This window comes from Poecile atricapillus, chromosome 27 (assembly GCF_030490865.1).
Source record: "Poecile atricapillus isolate bPoeAtr1 chromosome 27, bPoeAtr1.hap1, whole genome shotgun sequence".
Classification (NCBI taxonomy): Eukaryota; Metazoa; Chordata; class Aves; order Passeriformes; family Paridae; genus Poecile; species Poecile atricapillus.
In genome coordinates this window covers 2,327,942-2,343,264 of record NC_081275.1, presented here as the reverse complement: position 1 = coordinate 2,343,264, position 15,323 = coordinate 2,327,942, and the positions used below count along the sequence as shown (strand labels likewise).

Here is a 15,323-nt window from a genome sequence, read left to right as displayed (position 1 = left end):
CCCAGCCCGGGTGCGACACAAGCACTGAGGGGTCTTTTCTGCTGCCGGGACACTCCGAGGGTTGGGTGAGACACACGGGGCTCAGGGCTGGGAACAGCGAGTCCCACGGAGTCTTCCTATCCTGGTTTGTCCCTTAATAAGAATTGGTTTGATCCAAAACCCCTCAGCCTTCTCCTGCCCGGAGACAAACTCCTTTAAAGGCTTACAGAAACCTTCAGTTGGTGTTGTGACAGAGAGATCCTTATCTGCTGATAGCTGTAATCGTGATAGAGCACAGAGGAACTCGTTTCTCCTGTCGTCGTGTTGAAACACGCTTCTTAACGCACAAAAAATCCCATAAAACTCTTCCGGTGCTGGTCTGCATCCCTGGAGCATCCCGGCCGGCTCCTGCTCCCGCGGGGAGCCGTCCAGCACCCAAAACCCGACGGTGCCGGGAGGGGACAGGGAGGACTGAGTCACTGCCACCACCTCCTCCGTGTCCCCATTGCCGGGCCGTGCACTGAGTCACGCTCCCCGCGCCGGCCCGGCGGGACCCGGTGGCGTTTTCCCACCCTCCACATGGGTCAGGTTCCTAAATCCGGTGGGCAGGGGGTGAGCAGAGCCACCCCTGTGCTGAGCGAGAGAGGGAAGTGGCACGGGAAGTGCCCCCAGCTCTGGCACCGCCACGGGGAGCTCTGCAGCCCCGGGGCTCCCACCGGGACACTCGGGTGCAGCACGAGCCGTGGCTGTCACCGGGGCACCACCACGGGGACAGCAGGCTTGTGTCACGCCTGGTGCCCCCCTCACTGCGCCGGGAGGGAAGTGAAGCCCCCGGGGAGCCGCCGAACCGGCCCCTCCAGCCCCTCCAGCCCGGTTATATCCGGCGCCACATTTGCATGGCAGCGAGTCGGCACCTGGCAGCGAAATCCTCGGGGGATCGAGGACACGGGGAGCGGCTGGCAATTGTCACACGCCGGCGACAGGAAAGTCCCAGCAGATGATTGTTTTTAGAAGAATCTACTTCCAGCCCTGCCCCTGCGGCAACGCCTCCACCCCGGCACACGCTGGGTGGGCTGGGGGTGAAAGTCCTGGGCTCGAAGTGGTGCTCCATGGCCACGGAGGATGCTCCAGGTGGGAGGTGATGCTCCTCAGCCTCAGACATAACCCAGGTGCTCCCCACCGCTTGGGGATCCCCTCACCCACACAGCAGCTCCCTGTTGCCTCCTCTCTCTGCCCCGGACGACAGGAGCTGGGAGCGGGGCTGGGGCTGTCACTGCTCCCCCCAGACCCCCAGCGCTGTCTCTCATCCCGCTCCCCCCAGTCCCCCCAGTACCAGCCCCATTGCTGCTCCCCTGGGCACTGGAGGGCACCGTGGGGCTGGGGGGGTACGAGAGGGCTCCTGTCCTCCCTCAGCCCCGTTTCCCACAGCTGTGGCTTTGTGCCGGGGGCCCCCTCGTTGCTCCCCGGGGCCGGGCAGAGTCACGCCTCCCCCCCATCCTGCCCCCCAAGCGGAGAAAGTTAGTCAAATCTGCAGAAACCGCAGTGGGGGGAGGCAGCGACACTGTCACCGCTTTGATGTCACCCCTGCACGTCCCACAGGTGCTGCCATCACCCCGGGGCCACGGTCCCACCGCCGCTTTGCCATTAACTCGTGCGAGAAGGGGGGATAATGCAAAAATATTTCCTTCCCCACCTCCATCCTGTCCCCAGGGTCCCTGGAGCGGGGCGGGGGGGGCTCGGAGAAGCCACGTGCGAGGCACACGGAGCTGCAGCCGCTTCCATCCAGCCCTCTCACGTGGGGCTGGGGGTCCCTCCAGGGCTCCGGGGGCTGCGCCGGGGAGTGCGGGGGGAGCCAGGAAGGTTTCTGAGCAGCGGGGCTGATTCAGGCCGAGCCTCCTGCGGTTTCCCCCCGCGCTCACCTCCCGGTGCTGTCACGCCAAGTGCCCACACGCCAGCGCCCAGGGTGAAACCACCCCGCCGTCACCCAGCGGGAGCTGGAGCTGCACCCACCCAGCACCCAGCCCTTGCCATACATCCCAGCCCTCCTCTGCACCGGCCCCTGCACCCCCTGTGCAGCCCTGCGCCCCTCTGAGCACACCGCACACCCCTCACACCCCTCTCTGCCCTCCCCACACCTCCCGCACCCCCTGTGCTGCCCCAGTGCCCCAGGGCTCGGTGCCAGACAGGGGTGACACAGCACCCTCCACCACGGGACATTCCCGACCCCACAGCAGTGCCCGGAGGAAGGAGGATGCAGCACCAGGAGGTGACGGGGGGTGAGGTCCCCGGGGTGCCACACGCCCGCGGGTCGGAGGTACAGATGCCCCAGGGGAGCAGGAGGCAGGCAGGGGGCAGCTGCCAGCCCTTCCCAGCCCCGTCACGGCCGCTGCACTCCCGGAGGAAGCTGCTCTGCGTTGCTCACCCGGCGCTGGTTATAAATACCCTCCCCATTTTAATGCGGCGGCGGCGGGAGCTATTCCGAGCCGGCAACGGGAAGCGAAACCCCGCACGGGTCCCGGCCCCTCTCCCCCGCCCCGGGATGGGCTGGGCAGTGCCCAGGGGCCACAAGGGCTTATTTGAAGCCCAGGAGCCGCGCACCCGCTTTGACCTTCTGTGCCTTCCACCGGAGCAGGCGGATGGCGCGGAGGCCGAACCGCAGCACGGCATCGTACTTGAACACCAGCTTGTAGAAGGCGTCGGTGATGAGGGCGCCGCTGGGGTCGGCGTGTTTGAGCGCGGCCATCGGTGTGTACGCCACGTTGGTTTGGTGCCGGAACGGCGGCCGCGCCGCCTCGATCACCCGCAGGGTGTGCTGCACGTGGGCATGGGACTGTCCCCTTCCTGTCCCCACAGCCCAGCCCCAGCCCTCCGCCATTCCCATCCCATCCCATCCCATCCCATCCCTACCCCTTTTCAAACCTGTCTGCATCCCATCCCCATCTGCACCTCCATCCTCAATGACATTCCCATCTCCTCCCTTCCCATTCCCCTCCTATCCCCATTCCCATCCCAACTCCTCATTCACTTCCTGTCCCCATCCCAAGCCCTTCCCATCCTATCCCCATCTCTAATCCATCCCACCTCACCCCATCACCATTCCTGTCCCATCCCCAACTCCTTCCCATTCTATCCCTCTTTAGCCTATCCCATCCCATCCTACCCCTATCTCCATCCCTTCTCATTTCCACTCCATTTCCCTCCCACCTCCATCCTCAGTTCCATCCCATCTTATTCCCACCCCATCCACATTCTCATCCCATCACCATTCCCATTCCCATTCCCATTCCCATTCCCATTCCCATTCCCATTCCCATTCCCATTCCCATTCCCAGCCATGCTCAGCCCCATTAGGATGGAGCTGTCTGGGTGCGAGCTGCCTCACTGCTGGCTGGGCATCGCTGCTCCTTGTTAGGTCTAATTGGCTAATTGTCCAATTGCCCAGGCCCCCCCAGCCCACTGGGGCCCCCTGCCCGCCTCTCACCTCTGCAATGTCCTCGGGGGTCTGGCCCAGGCTGGTGAACACATCCCTGGAGTTCCTCAGGTAGAGCTCGGTGAAAATTTTGGCCGTCTCGGGGTCGGTCCGTGAGTAGTCGGCGCGTTCGGCTTCCTCGTACAGCTTGGTCTCGAATTCCGTCATCACCGGCCCCGGTTCCACCAGGCTGATCCTGCCCAGGGATGGGGCGCTGGGCACTGGGCACCCCCAGACCCCCCGGCCCCAGGGGCTGCACGGCCGCCTGTCCCCGCACTCACGCCACGTTGAAGCGCAGCGCCTGCACCACCAGGCTCTCGCAGAACCCCTCCACCGCGAACTTGGAGGCCGAGTAGATGTCATTGAAGACGATGCCTGGATGGTTGGGAGTCCCAGTCAGGGCTGGGTGGGGGCTGGTCCCCCCAGGGCACCCCATTTTCCCCTACCCTGCAGGCCCATGATGCTGCTGATGACGACGATGTGGCCGCCGCGGCGTCTCTTCATGTCGGGCAGCACCTCCTTGACCAGGCGGACGAGGCCGAAGAAGTTGGTGTCCATGAGGCTCTGCATGGCTGCCAGGCTCTGGCACTCCAGGGGTCCCGCCATGCCCACCCCGGCATTGCTGACTGTGGGCAGGGGGGGTCAGTGGGGTGTGCCCTGGGCTGGGGGATCCCACACCCTGGGCATGGGGTGTCCCTGGTTTTCGGGGTGTCCCCAGCATGGGATGTCCTGGCTGTGGAGGGTCCCTGGCGCAGGGTGTCCCTGGCATGGAATGTCACTGGTGTGTGGGGTCAGGGGGTTCCTTGTGAGTGAAGAGCCCCTGGCATGGGGGGGAGACAGTGCTCAGAGGGTCCCCACAATGGGATGTCCTGAGTTTGAAGGGTCCCTGGTATGGGAATGTCCCAGCACAGAGAGTCCCTGGTGCAGGGGGTCCCTGGCATGGACAGTCCCCGGTACACGGGGTCAGGGTCATGAGGTGTCCCTGGCTCGGAGAGTCCCAGCGCTGGGAGCAGAAATGATCCCAGCACGGGGCAAGCTTGGCTGGACAGTCCCCAGCACAGGGTCCCCATCACGCACCGGGGTGGGAGGGGAATCCCGGGGCTCACCCAGGATGTCGATGTGCCGCCCGGGGATGCTGTCGAGGCAGGCGCGGATGGAGCCCTCATCACACACATCCAGCTGTTTGATCTCCAGCGTCCGGCCCAGCGCCGGCCCCGCCGCCGCCGCCAGCGCCCCGCTCCTGCCCACGTTCCTCATGGTGGCGATGACTGGGGGGGCACAGGCGGCTCAGCCCCCGCGGGCTCTCCCCGGGGGCTCGGGGGGGTCCCTCCACCCCGCTCACCTCGGAAGCGGCGCTGCTTGTCCCGGGCCAGCCGCACGGCCAGCGCCAGCCCGATGCCGGAGGAGCAGCCGGTGATCAGCACCGTCTTGGGAGCCATGGCACGGCCTCCCCCCCGCGCCCCAGCCCCCCGCCTTTATAGCAGCCGCCCCAGCCCCCCCAAATCCTGGCCCTTAATCCCTCCTGGATAATCCCCCCGCCCGGGGATTTGCGGCGGCCGCGTGGCTGAGCCGCACGTGGTGCCCGGGGAGCACAGAGGGGCCTTTGTGTGGGACCCGGGCACTGTGGGGACACAGCGGGACACGGGGGACACTGCCAGCAGTGCTGCCACCAGCACTGGGGAGCTCTGGGCATGGGAAGGAACAAGGCAGGAGCTCTGCAAAAATAACCTTTATTATCACTGGTATAAAACACGTCCCAGTTGAACTGGCCTCGTGGGGACGCGGGGGACACGGTGATGGGTGCCCCCCTCACCCCCACACCCCGGGATCCTGCTCCTGGGGACCCCAAAACCCCCCTGGTGTGGGGGCAGGGAGTGCCAGGCCCCCGCAGGGACACTCGGGGCTGGTGCTGCAGGGCAGAGGGGAGAAAGTGCTTGAGTGTGGGGGTGCTGGAGGTGGGCTGTGCCAAGCTGTGCCATACTAGCAGTGCCAGGCTGTGCCAAACCACCCAACAATGCCAGACTGTGCCAAACTGTGCCACGCTGGTGGTGCTGGGCTGTGCCAAACCACCCCACTGGTGCCAGGCTGTGTCAAGCTGTGCCGGCAGTGCTGGGCTGTGCTGGGTTGTGCCATGTTGGTGGTGCCCAGCTGTGCCAAACTGCGCTGCTGGTGCTGGGCTGTGCCAAGCCGTGCTGTATCAGCAGGGCCAGGCTGCAGCAAACCATCCCAGTGGTGCCAGGCTGTGCTGAGCCATTCTGTGCTGGTGGTGAGACTGAGCCAAAGAGCGCCAGCAATGCCAGATTGCTCCGAGCCACGCCAGCAGTGCCAGACTGAGCCAAACCCTGCCATGCCGGTGGTGCCAGGCTGTGCCAAACCCTGCCATGGTGCCCTCAGAGGGCCACGCAGGTGCAGTAGTGCCGCAGCTTGCAGGGCAGGATGCCGCGGTTGATCTGGTGGAACTCCACGAGCTGGATGAGGTCAGCGAAGCGCGTCTGCCCGTCGTCCATGGTGAAGTAGAGCCGACCCTCCTCCTCGCTCTGCCGGGGAGCTGCGGGTCAGGACCCCTCTCCCCGGCCCCCCCCGGCTCCCCCAGCCCCACGCCGGCACTCACCGGCAGGATGAGGTAGTGTTTGATGCGCTGCAGGTGGCACAGGGACAGCACGAAGCCCTTGGGGTTCCGCTGGCTCTCCCGCACCAGGAAGACGCTGTGGGACGCCCCAGGGGTGTCACTGCTGGCCCCAGGTCCCCTCTGCCCTCCCAGTGTCACCCACAGGGTGCCACAAACCCCTCTGTGAAGAGCTGGGAGTAGCCTGGTCCCCCCTGGCAGTCTGTGTCCCCCCAGGAGCCTGTGTGTCCCCCAAAATCCCGGGAGTCACAACCCCCTGGGATCACTCACCCCCACACATATCCTGTATCCCCCCAGGAGCTGCAAGACCCTGTCACCCTTGGGCTCCTGTACCTCCCTGGAGTTCCATGTCCCCCCAGGAGCCCCAGGGACCCCCAGCCCCCCCACCCCAGGCTCCCGTACCCGTCCACCAAGCCCTGACGGCCGATGAGCTGCTGGGTGTCCTCCCGGGAGATGCGCCCGTGGAACCAGGGCTGGGTGCGGTGGATGGCTGTGGGGAGAGGGGTGTCAGGCTTGGGGGGACCCCCTGGCCGGGGCAGGGACCCCCGCTGGGCACTGACCCCCCTCCATCTCACCGGCACTGAGCGGGGAGCTGTGGCAGGCGGCGGGCAGGCTGTACCGGTGCGTCGTCTTCTTCTGGGCACACAAAGAAAGGAGGGGACGTTCGGGTGGGCTCAGGGGGACACCCCCTCACTCCCCAGCACCCCAACTCACCCTCCAGGCCTGTGCCTCCTCCAGGGCTGCAGTCAGCACCTCATTGGGGTTCTCGATCACCCGGCCCGTGCACCCTGAGAAGTCCATGGCCACCAGGGCATTGTCCGAGACGCTTCGCTGTGGGGGACAGGGGGGTCACCGGAGGGTCCCCACGGGCCAGGGGCTGTGGGGACAGGGGAGGGACACTCACCAGGGGCGTGGGGCCGATCCAGGGGGGCTGGCTCAGCCGTGCCTGCGCTTGCTGGTAGTTGCGGTAGAGCTGCATCCCGTACTGGGAGAACAGCCCTGTCAGCTGGGGAGCCCTGCTGTGGGGTGGGGGAGCACCCCAGGCCACCCAGGGACCTCCACAGCCACCCAGAGCAGGGCTGGGGGAGCACCCCAGGCCACCCAGGGACCTCCACAGCCACCCAGAGCAGGGCTGGGGGAGCACCCCAGGCCACCCAGGGACCTCCACAGCCACCCAGAGCAGGGCTGGGGGAGCACCCCAGGCCACCCAGGGACCTCCACAGTCACCCAGAGCAGGGCTGGGGACCTCTGCATCCTCTCCACATGGGCACAGGGACACCCACCCCAAATATTTTCACTGGGATGGGGTCATCCCTCCAGCATCCCTCTAGAACCCTCCACATTCCCTGCCTTGTATCTCCCCAGCATCTTCCCAGCATCCCCCCAGTATCCCCCAAGCTTCCTCCCATCATCCCTCCAGCTACCACCCAGCATCACCCCAGTATTCCTCCAGAATCCCCCCGTTATCCCTCGGGTGTCCCCCCAGCCACCGTCCCAGCGTCCCCCCAGCACGGGGCCGGCAGATCCCGTCTGGGGCTCACCTTGAAGAGCCGGAACGCGGCCATCCAGCAGCTGCGGCTCTGCTCATCCTCGCTGCAGAGCAGCTTCAGGCCCTTCACGCCGCTCCGCACCTTGTGGGGCTGCGGGAGAGGCCGGAGCCGTCACGGGGCAGCCCCGGCTGGCTCTGAGGGGACAGAGAGCCCTTGGCAGGGGGAGGCACAGGGAATGACCCTGCCACAGGCAGGGACATCCCCACCTTGATGCAGAAGCCGAATTCGGTGGGAGTCCCGTAGAGCTTCTTGCCCTGCGTCACGTAGTAGATGTTGGACTCGGTGAGGTCGGCGAAGTACTGGAGGTGCCGGGGGTCCTGGGGGGTGAGGGGGTGTCAGGGCTGGCCCTGCTGCACCCCCTGGCCATTCCCCCTCCCCTCGGGACCCCCTGCCCTCACCTTGGAGGTGCCCTTGGTGGAGTAGTAGAGCCCCGAGCGGCGCAGGGAGAAGTGGAAACGCTTCCAGACCTTGCGCCCGGCCTCCCGCAGCTGCAGGAAGCCCTGGACCTCAGGGCAGCTCCCAGAGTTGAGGAAATTCTGGGGGGACACGAGGGCTGAGGGGCACGGCAGGGTCCCCAGGGCACGGCAGGGTCCCCAGGGCATGGCCAGGCATGGTGCCCCGTACCTGGATGAGCTCGGAGTGTGCCATGCTCTTGTTGGCCTCCAGGCAGCTGGACACCATCACCTCGGGGAACAGCGACTGCTGGGGGACAGGGGGTCAGCAGGGACCCTCGGGGCGCTCAGGGTCCCCAAGGGGGGGTTACAGAGGGTGCCCACCTACCGTGTTGCTCTTGAAGAGCTCGTACTTGGCGAAGTTCTTGCGGAACACGAAGCGGCTGTCGGCACCCGGGGCCCAGGAGCTCTGCACCTCCACCACCGACTCGTGGTCCTCCAGGCAGCGCTCTGGGGGGGGACAGGGGGGTCAGCAGGGCCGGGGGTCCTGTGGGCCGTGCCCCTGCCATGCCCCCACGGCTGCTCACCCAGCGCCAGGTGCTGGTGCAGCTCCACCAGGGCCCAGCTGTGGTCGTGCAGAGCCCGCGTCCTGCGCACCAGGGTCTCGCAGAGCTGCCGCGCCGTGGTCCCGGCCGACGCCTCCAGCGAGCGGCACGCGCCGTCCTCCCCGAACACCTTCACCACCTGGCAGGTGGGACAGGGGCTGTCAGGGCCCCCCCAGCACGAGGGGACCCTCCAGGTGAGACCACCCCCCCTTCCACCTCCTGCTCTCCAACTCATGTGGGAGGTGGTGCCTGTCCCAGGGATGGGATCCCCCCTCCCCAGCCCCTTCACCCCGGGCTCAGGAGGGTGGGACCTCTGTAGAGTGGTCCCTGTCCAAAGGCTGAGACCCTTTCCCAGAACCTCAACTCACATGGGGGGAGGTTTGTGCCCCAGAGCTGAGACCCTCCCCTCTCCCCAGCCCCCTGACTCTCACTTCACATGGAAGGTGCCCTCGCCAGGGAGGTCCCTGCCCCAGAGCAAGAATCCCCTCCCCAGCACCCCTGTCCCAGACCTCATCCCCCCTTCCCAGCCCCCAGACTCACGTGGGAGGTGCCCTCGCGGGGGGCTCCCTGTCCCAGGGCCGGGCTGCTCAGGATGGGTGAGTTGGAGGGGCTGCAGAGCTCGGGGAAGGGGTTGGGGATGCTGGGCAGTGACGACGCTCGTGGCTCCTCCTGTGGCGGCTGCCGGCTGCAGGCACAGGGGGGTGAGCGAGTTCGGTGCCCTCTGTGACACCCCTGAGCCCCCCCTGGAACCCCCCCTTAACCTCCCCGGCCCCCCAGGCCTCACACCCACCTGCTGCCGTGGATGAGGAGGGGCTGGGAGCGCTTGACCTCGGGCAGCCCCTCGCCCCCATCCCGCTCACCAGGACCCCCATCCTGCTCGGGGGGCTCCCAGAGGCTGCTCTGCTGAGCCCCCCCCTCCATGGCATTATCTGTGGGGAGAGAGGGGGTCTGGCACCTGGTCCCGGTTCCTTTAGGGGGGCCATGGCCACATTTAGGGGTGTGGGCAGCCCCCACGGCACACCACGCCGGGCTCCATGTGGGCTCCCACCCCTGGCACCCACCCAGGGTTATTTTCCTGGTGCCCAGACAAGCAGGACCCCAGCCCTGGGGGTCTGGCTGAGCCTCAGGTGCCCACCAGGGGTGTCCCAGTCCCCCCAGTCCGGGTGCTGGGGGCTGGAGCATCACATTGATGGCGAGCACAGCCATGAGACCCCCGACAATCACCCACATCGCACGTGGGACCCTCACCAGTGACCCCACATCGGGTCTGGGGGCACTGGGAGACGCTGGCTGAGCCGTGCTGGGCTGAGCTTTGCCAGGCTGAGCCGTGCTGGGCTGAGCCGTGCTGGGCTGAGCTTTGCCAGGCTGAGCTTTGCCAGGCTGAGCCGTGCCGGGCTGAGCTTTGCCAGGCTGAGCTTTGCCAGGCTGAGCCGTGCCGGGCTGAGCTTTGCCAGGCTGAGCTTTGCCAAGCCGAGCCGTGCCGGCGCCGTGGGGAGCAGGAAGCCGAGCGTGGCGGCGGCGGCTCAGCCCAAACACCTCCTCGGGTCCGGCCAAACCAGTTCTGGCGGCCGCTCCCAGCTCCACCTCACCGCCCTGGCATCCGGGCCCGGGCGGCCGCGCCGGGAGCCGGGGGCGAGGGAGCCGCCGTGGGAACCGCCGCCAGCCCCGGCGCTGGCACAGCCCCCCCGTGTCCCCACCCGCGCCGGTGCCAGCGCCCACGCGGTGCCACCGTGCGGGAACACCGGCCGTGCCACCGTGCGGGGACACCGGCTGTGCTGGGACACCGGCCGTGCCACCGTGCGGGGACACCGGCTGTGCTGGGACACCGGCCGTGCTCGGACACCGGACACGTTCGGACACCGGACACGTTCGGACACCGGCCACGCTCGGTCACCGGCTCTGCTCGGACACCGGCCACGCTTGAGCACCGGCCGTGCTCGGTCACCGGCCACGCTCGGACACCGGCCGTGCTCGGTCACCGGCCACGCTCGGTCACCGGCTCCAGGCCGACCCGCAGCAGGACCGGGGATGCGCCCCGTCCCCCCCAGCCCGTGGCACACGTAACACACACGTGGCACCCCCGGTGGCGCTCGGTGGCCCCGGGCGCTGGAGTCCCGGGACGCCGGTACAGCCACGTTAATCATTCGCCCGCTGCCCGTCCCTGTCCCCACCTCCCGCCACCTCTCGGGGTCCAAGTCCATGGCTGGGCAGGACTGATGTCACCCTCATGCCATTCCTGTCCCTGCCGTGTCCCTGTCCCCATGCCAGCGTCCCACAGGACCCTCTGCTCCATCCCCGCTCCCTGTCCCGGCCGGGCCGGGCCCCCCTCCCTGGCCAGACCAGGGTGATCTGGGGACACGGGGACAGTCGGGGTCAGGCAGGGTGATGCTGCTGGTGGGACACAGCAGGGGACACGGGGGGATGTGACAGGGAGCAGGACACTGCCCTGGCACCAAGCCCCGGCCCAGCCCCACGGCCTCGGGTCACCCCGGTGCCAGCCCTGTCCTGGTGGCCGTGGCAGGGCTCCAGCAGGGTGGGGACACACGGGGTGTCCCGGGGGCGTGGGACAAACAGGGACACAGGGCTTTGGGCAAAGGGACAGGGGCCATCAGGGTTATGGGGTGGGGGACTGGAGGGGGTCAGGACCACCAGGATGGGCCCCAGGGCCACCAGGGCTGTGGAGCGGGGCAGAGGCACCGGATGGAGGGGAGGGGGTCCCAGGGCAGCCGGGCTGAGGGACAGGATCCCAGAGGCACCAGGATTAGGGGATGGGATGTCCCAGGGACACCAGGGTTAGGGAAAGGAATCACGGGGTCACCAGGGTAAGGGACAGGGTGCTGGGGACCAGCAGGATTAAGGAACAGGATCCCAGCTGTGGGCGGGGGTCCCGGTGTGTGCCGGGGCTGGGGGGGACAGGGCTCCCCAGGGGGGCAGAGGCAGCAGAGGAGCCACGGCGGGACGGGCGAGGAGGAGGAAGAGCCGGGAGGAAGGCGGGAAGGAGGGAGGGAAGGGGTGCAGGCGCAGTCAGAGCTCCAGGGTTGTTCCCGGCAGGATGGGGCCAACACCCCGGGATGAGCAGCGACCCTCCAGCCCCAGGATTCCCCCAGGAGCCCCCCAGGAGTCCCCCAGGAGTCCCCAGCCCGGCCCCGCTCCTACCTGCAGCGTCCGCCGCGTCCCGGCAGCCTCCCGCCGGACCAGGGATTCCTGTTCTCCCCGGCTTTATCTACCTGCGCCTGCTCCCGCCCCCGCCTGACATCACCGCGCCCCGGGCCTGCTGCCCGCCACCGGCCCCCCACCAACACCCAGGGGAGCCCCCAGCCCCCCCGGCCCCTGGGTGGGGTGTCCAGCCTGGCCCCGGCCCAGCCTCGGGGGGCTGGACCCCCCCAAACCCACCCCCCGTGACCCCCCGAGGTGGTGATGGGGAGTTTCCCACAATGCACTGGGGTGACCCCTGGAGCCGTGGGGGGACACAGGGCCTCGGTCCCCTGGGATGTCCTGGGGGTGCAGAGCCCAGAGCCCCCCAGGCCACCCTTTGGGAGTCCCCAGCCCCAGGGTGGGGGGTTTGGGGCTCCCCTGCGACCCCCAGAGTGGGGGGCTGGAAGGGTCCCATGGCAGGAGGGGGATGTCCCCATTATCCCCTCAGGGACCCCTGCCAGGTGGGACCACAGGGTGGTGGGGGGGTCATGGGGGTCTCACGCTGCTCAGGGGCCATTCCAGGATTGGGGGGAGGATCTGGGATAACTGGGGGGACTCAGTGGGACGTGGGGTCCCTTAGGAGCTCTGTGTGTGTCCTGTGGGGGTCCCTTGTGGGTGTCCCCAGCGGGGTCTGGGGTGCCACGGTGCCACGGGGTCCCAGAGGTGTCCCCAGAGAGGGGTCCAGGGGTCTCTGTGGAGGATGCTGAGGGTTCCATGGGTCTCTGTGGAGGATGCTGAGGGTTCCATGGGGTCCCCTTGGTCTCTGGGGGGGCTACAAGGCCCCATATAACCCCCACAGGGGTTTTAGGTGTGGGTCCCATGGAGCAGAGGGGGTTCCTATGGGACTAGAGAGTTCCTGTGAGGGTCATTTCAGGTCCGACGGGTTCCGTGTGGGTCCCCCGGGGGTCACCTTGGGTCCCACGGGGGTGGGTGCGGGTGACACGGGGGTCACTGAGGTCACTGTGCGGGTCCCCTGTGGGTCCTGGGGGTCACTGCAGGTGACACACGGGTGAGTCTGGGCTCCCCGGGGGTCACTTTAGGTCACTGGAGGTGTCCTGGGAGTCACTTTGGGTCATTGTGTGTCTCACGAGGGTCACTGAGGGTCAGGTTTGGTCCCCCGGGGGTCACCGGGGTCACGGCGGCTCTCCCGGAGGTCTCGGAGCAGACGAGACGAGCAGCGCGGCGGTGCAGAGCGGCCGGAAGTGCCGCGTCACGTGACCGCACCCGGAAGCAGCGGCGCGGCGGGACCGGGGGCCATGAGCGGCGGGGCGGGGGGCGCGACCGGGGACGGGAACGGGGCCGAGAGCGGGGCCGAGCGGCGGGTCCGCATCGTGGTGGAGTACTGGTGAGCGCCGCAGCCGCGGGGGTCCGGGGGCGGACGAATCGAGGGGCATTCGGGGGTGGCAGCGAGCCGGGGCGGGGGAGCGGCCCTCAGCGATACTGGGGCGGCGGGAGCAGGAACTGGGGGAACTGGGGTGAGGCGTGCGGCGGGTTCAGGCCTGGAGGGGACTGGGGGGGAGAAAGGGGCGGCTGAGGAGGATCTAGAGGGGTTTGGGGGCTGAGGAGGGGGCTGTAGGGAGGTTGAGGGTCTCAAGGGGGGGCTGAAGGGGGTCACAGAGGAATTCGGGGTCTGAGGGAGGGGTTGTAGAGGATTTGGGGGGCTGAGGAGGTGATGAGGGGCCGGTTATGGGGGCTCAGGGCATGGCGGGTGTGGAAGGGGCGTTCAGGGGGTTTTGGGGAGGGGGGCGTTGGGAATTGGGGGTTCAGGAGGCAGCAGAGCTGTTGTGGGGGTACGGGCTGGGGGCGGGGGGAGGATTTTGGGGGGGTCCCCGTGTCTCGACCCCTCCTCAGCCGGTTCCCCCCTCCCCAGCGAGCCCTGCGGCTTCGAGGCCACGTACCAGGAGCTGGCGAGCGCCGTGCGGGACGAGTACCCCGACATCGAGATCGAGTCACGGCTGGGGGGCACCGGTGAGACCCCACAGCACCCCCGGCCTCGGGGGGGGCACCCCAGGCCACCCCCAGCGCCGTGCTGAGCTCTGGGGAGGGGCTGGGGTGGGATGAAGCTGGTTGGAAGTGCCAGGGAGCTGTGCCCTGGTTGCTGCCCCTCAGCAGGGGTGGTTTGGGGGCAGAGCTGGGGGTCTGCAGGAGCCCCTGGGGGTGCCCTGAGTGCTCGGCCAGCCCGCTGCTGCCGAGCTGGGGGTGCCACCAGGGGTTTGGGGGGCTCACAGCTCAGGGCTGGGCCTCGTGTGTGCCCTCAGGTGCCTTCGAGATCGAGATCAATGGGCAGCTCGTCTTCTCCAAGCTGGAGAACGGGGGCTTTCCCTACGAGAAGGACGTGAGTACCCAGCCGGGGGTCCCGGGGTCAGCCAGGCTGGGCTGGGGGCGTTTGGTTTGCAGAGAGCCCCCCCTGGGATGGGCTCTGCCCACGGGGTCCCTGTTTTGTTGTTCCCCTTCCTGCTGCCCTGCCAGGACCCGCTGCAGGTCCTGCAGGGAGAGAGGGGCAGCGTGGCCGGGGTTTGTCCCTCCTGTCACCTCGGGGTGCTCCCAAGCCCTGGCTGTGAGCCCTGCCCTGCTGTGTCTCCCCAGCTGATCGAGGCCATCCGCAGAGCCCGAAATGGGGAGCCCCTGGAGAAAATCACCAACAGCCGCCCCCCCTGCGTCATCCTGTAACCCCCCGGGGTCCCCCCGCGCCGCCTTCCTGCAATCCCTGCACGACTGGGGGGCAGCTCCTGGGGACCCCCATCCTGCCACTGGGGGCACTGGGGGTCACTCTGTCCCCTGCTGACCTGCTGTGGGGTGTAGCCGTGGCCTGGGGGGGCTCTCCCTCCTGCCTTTGCCTTCCCCCCTCATCAGCTGCACCTCGCTGGGGGGCACAAGGGGGTCCCCGTGGCACCCTCATCTCTCTGTGCTGGCCTCTCCCCTCCCTCACCCCCTGGGAATCTGGGGGTGTCCCATGAACGGGGAGCCAGGCAGGAGCAGCTCCCAGCAGGTTCATTCCAAGGGGAATCCACTGGCTGTAACTTCCCTGGGATTTGTTAATGATTAAAGTCCCTCTGTCACTGTTTAATCCGGGGCAGGGGCCGGCCATGGGAGCCCCAGCCCAGCCCCAGGGCCAGAGGTGTGCTCACATTCCCCCCTCCCCATTCCCAGGCTCCCAGCTCCTGCTTCCTGCCTGGAATGACCCTGCCCTTGGCCCCCTATTTATTCTATACTGTGTATAAACCCAACGGCCTGGGCAGAATAAAGGATGGAGAACCTGGCTCCTCTGGCATCCCTCAGGAATGGGGGGGTGGATCCTGCCTGGAATCAGGAATTTTATCCTCCAGGCAAGTGGTGGAGGGTGACAGAGGGGAGGGGAAGGGAGGGGGGAAAGAGGGAGGAGTGGGAGAAGGAAAAGGAGAAAAGGAAGGGGGAAGAAGAAAGAAATGGAAAAGGGAAAATGGAACAGAAAAAGGAATGCAAGGAGGGAAAAGGGAAGGAAAAAGGGGGAAAAAAGAGAAAAGGGGA

General features: G+C 67.5%; 3 protein-coding genes across 3 annotated transcripts; 1 reads left to right on the top strand and 2 right to left on the bottom strand.

The window, feature by feature from the left end:
• Positions 1 to 2,428: 2,428 nt before the first annotated feature.
• LOC131589006 (retinol dehydrogenase 8-like) lies at positions 2,429 to 4,887 on the bottom strand. Its single transcript, XM_058858101.1, has 6 exons — positions 4,791 to 4,887; positions 4,555 to 4,716; positions 3,895 to 4,074; positions 3,730 to 3,823; positions 3,461 to 3,644; positions 2,429 to 2,791 (listed from the first exon to the last, which is right to left on the bottom strand). Exons 1-6 carry the CDS (start codon positions 4,885 to 4,887, stop codon positions 2,552 to 2,554), a joined length of 957 nt encoding a protein of 318 aa, XP_058714084.1. The 3' UTR covers positions 2,429 to 2,551.
• Positions 4,888 to 5,168: 281 nt separating this feature from the next.
• Positions 5,169 to 11,822, bottom strand: GRB7 (growth factor receptor bound protein 7). The gene is made up of 15 exons (XM_058858227.1): positions 11,778 to 11,822; positions 9,412 to 9,550; positions 9,162 to 9,306; positions 8,604 to 8,760; positions 8,405 to 8,526; positions 8,249 to 8,323; positions 8,023 to 8,160; positions 7,831 to 7,941; positions 7,616 to 7,714; positions 6,979 to 7,059; positions 6,789 to 6,905; positions 6,650 to 6,710; positions 6,477 to 6,564; positions 6,060 to 6,153; positions 5,169 to 5,985 (listed from the first exon to the last, which is right to left on the bottom strand). The coding sequence occupies exons 2-15, from the start codon at positions 9,540 to 9,542 to the stop codon at positions 5,839 to 5,841; spliced, it is 1,566 nt and encodes a 521-aa protein (XP_058714210.1). The 5' UTR covers positions 9,543 to 9,550; positions 11,778 to 11,822; the 3' UTR covers positions 5,169 to 5,838.
• Positions 11,823 to 12,655: 833 nt separating this feature from the next.
• MIEN1 (migration and invasion enhancer 1) lies at positions 12,656 to 15,076 on the top strand. Its single transcript, XM_058857618.1, has 5 exons — positions 12,656 to 12,746; positions 12,924 to 13,161; positions 13,687 to 13,784; positions 14,075 to 14,151; positions 14,403 to 15,076. The coding sequence occupies exons 1-5, from the start codon at positions 12,656 to 12,658 to the stop codon at positions 14,484 to 14,486; spliced, it is 588 nt and encodes a 195-aa protein (XP_058713601.1). The 3' UTR covers positions 14,487 to 15,076.
• The last annotated feature ends 247 nt before the right edge of the window (positions 15,077 to 15,323 follow it).

Excerpts from the sequence above, each read along its gene's own strand:
- LOC131589006 (XM_058858101.1), bottom strand. The coding sequence starts at position 4,887 with ATGGCTCCCAAGACGGTGCTGATCACCGGCTGCTCCTCCGGCATCGGG. Across the intron at positions 4,717-4,790 it reads CAAGCAGCGCCGCTTCCGAG|TCATCGCCACCATGAGGAAC; the intron begins GTGAGCGGGGTG and ends GTGCCCCCCCAG. Across the intron at positions 3,645-3,729 it reads GCGCTGCGCTTCAACGTGGC|GATCAGCCTGGTGGAACCGG; the intron begins GTGAGTGCGGGG and ends ATCCCTGGGCAG.
- GRB7 (XM_058858227.1), bottom strand. The coding sequence starts at position 9,542 with ATGGAGGGGGGGGCTCAGCAGAGCAGCCTCTGGGAGCCCCCCGAGCAG. Across the intron at positions 7,715-7,830 it reads AATTCGGCTTCTGCATCAAG|CCCCACAAGGTGCGGAGCGG; the intron begins GTGGGGATGTCC and ends CCTCTCCCGCAG. Across the intron at positions 6,154-6,476 it reads CGTCAGGGCTTGGTGGACGG|CGTCTTCCTGGTGCGGGAGA; the intron begins GTACGGGAGCCT and ends GGCGTCCCACAG.
- MIEN1 (XM_058857618.1), top strand. The coding sequence starts at position 12,656 with ATGGGACTAGAGAGTTCCTGTGAGGGTCATTTCAGGTCCGACGGGTTC. Across the intron at positions 12,747-12,923 it reads CTTGGGTCCCACGGGGGTGG|GTTTGGTCCCCCGGGGGTCA; the intron begins GTGCGGGTGACA and ends ACTGAGGGTCAG. Across the intron at positions 13,162-13,686 it reads CGCATCGTGGTGGAGTACTG|CGAGCCCTGCGGCTTCGAGG; the intron begins GTGAGCGCCGCA and ends CCCCCTCCCCAG.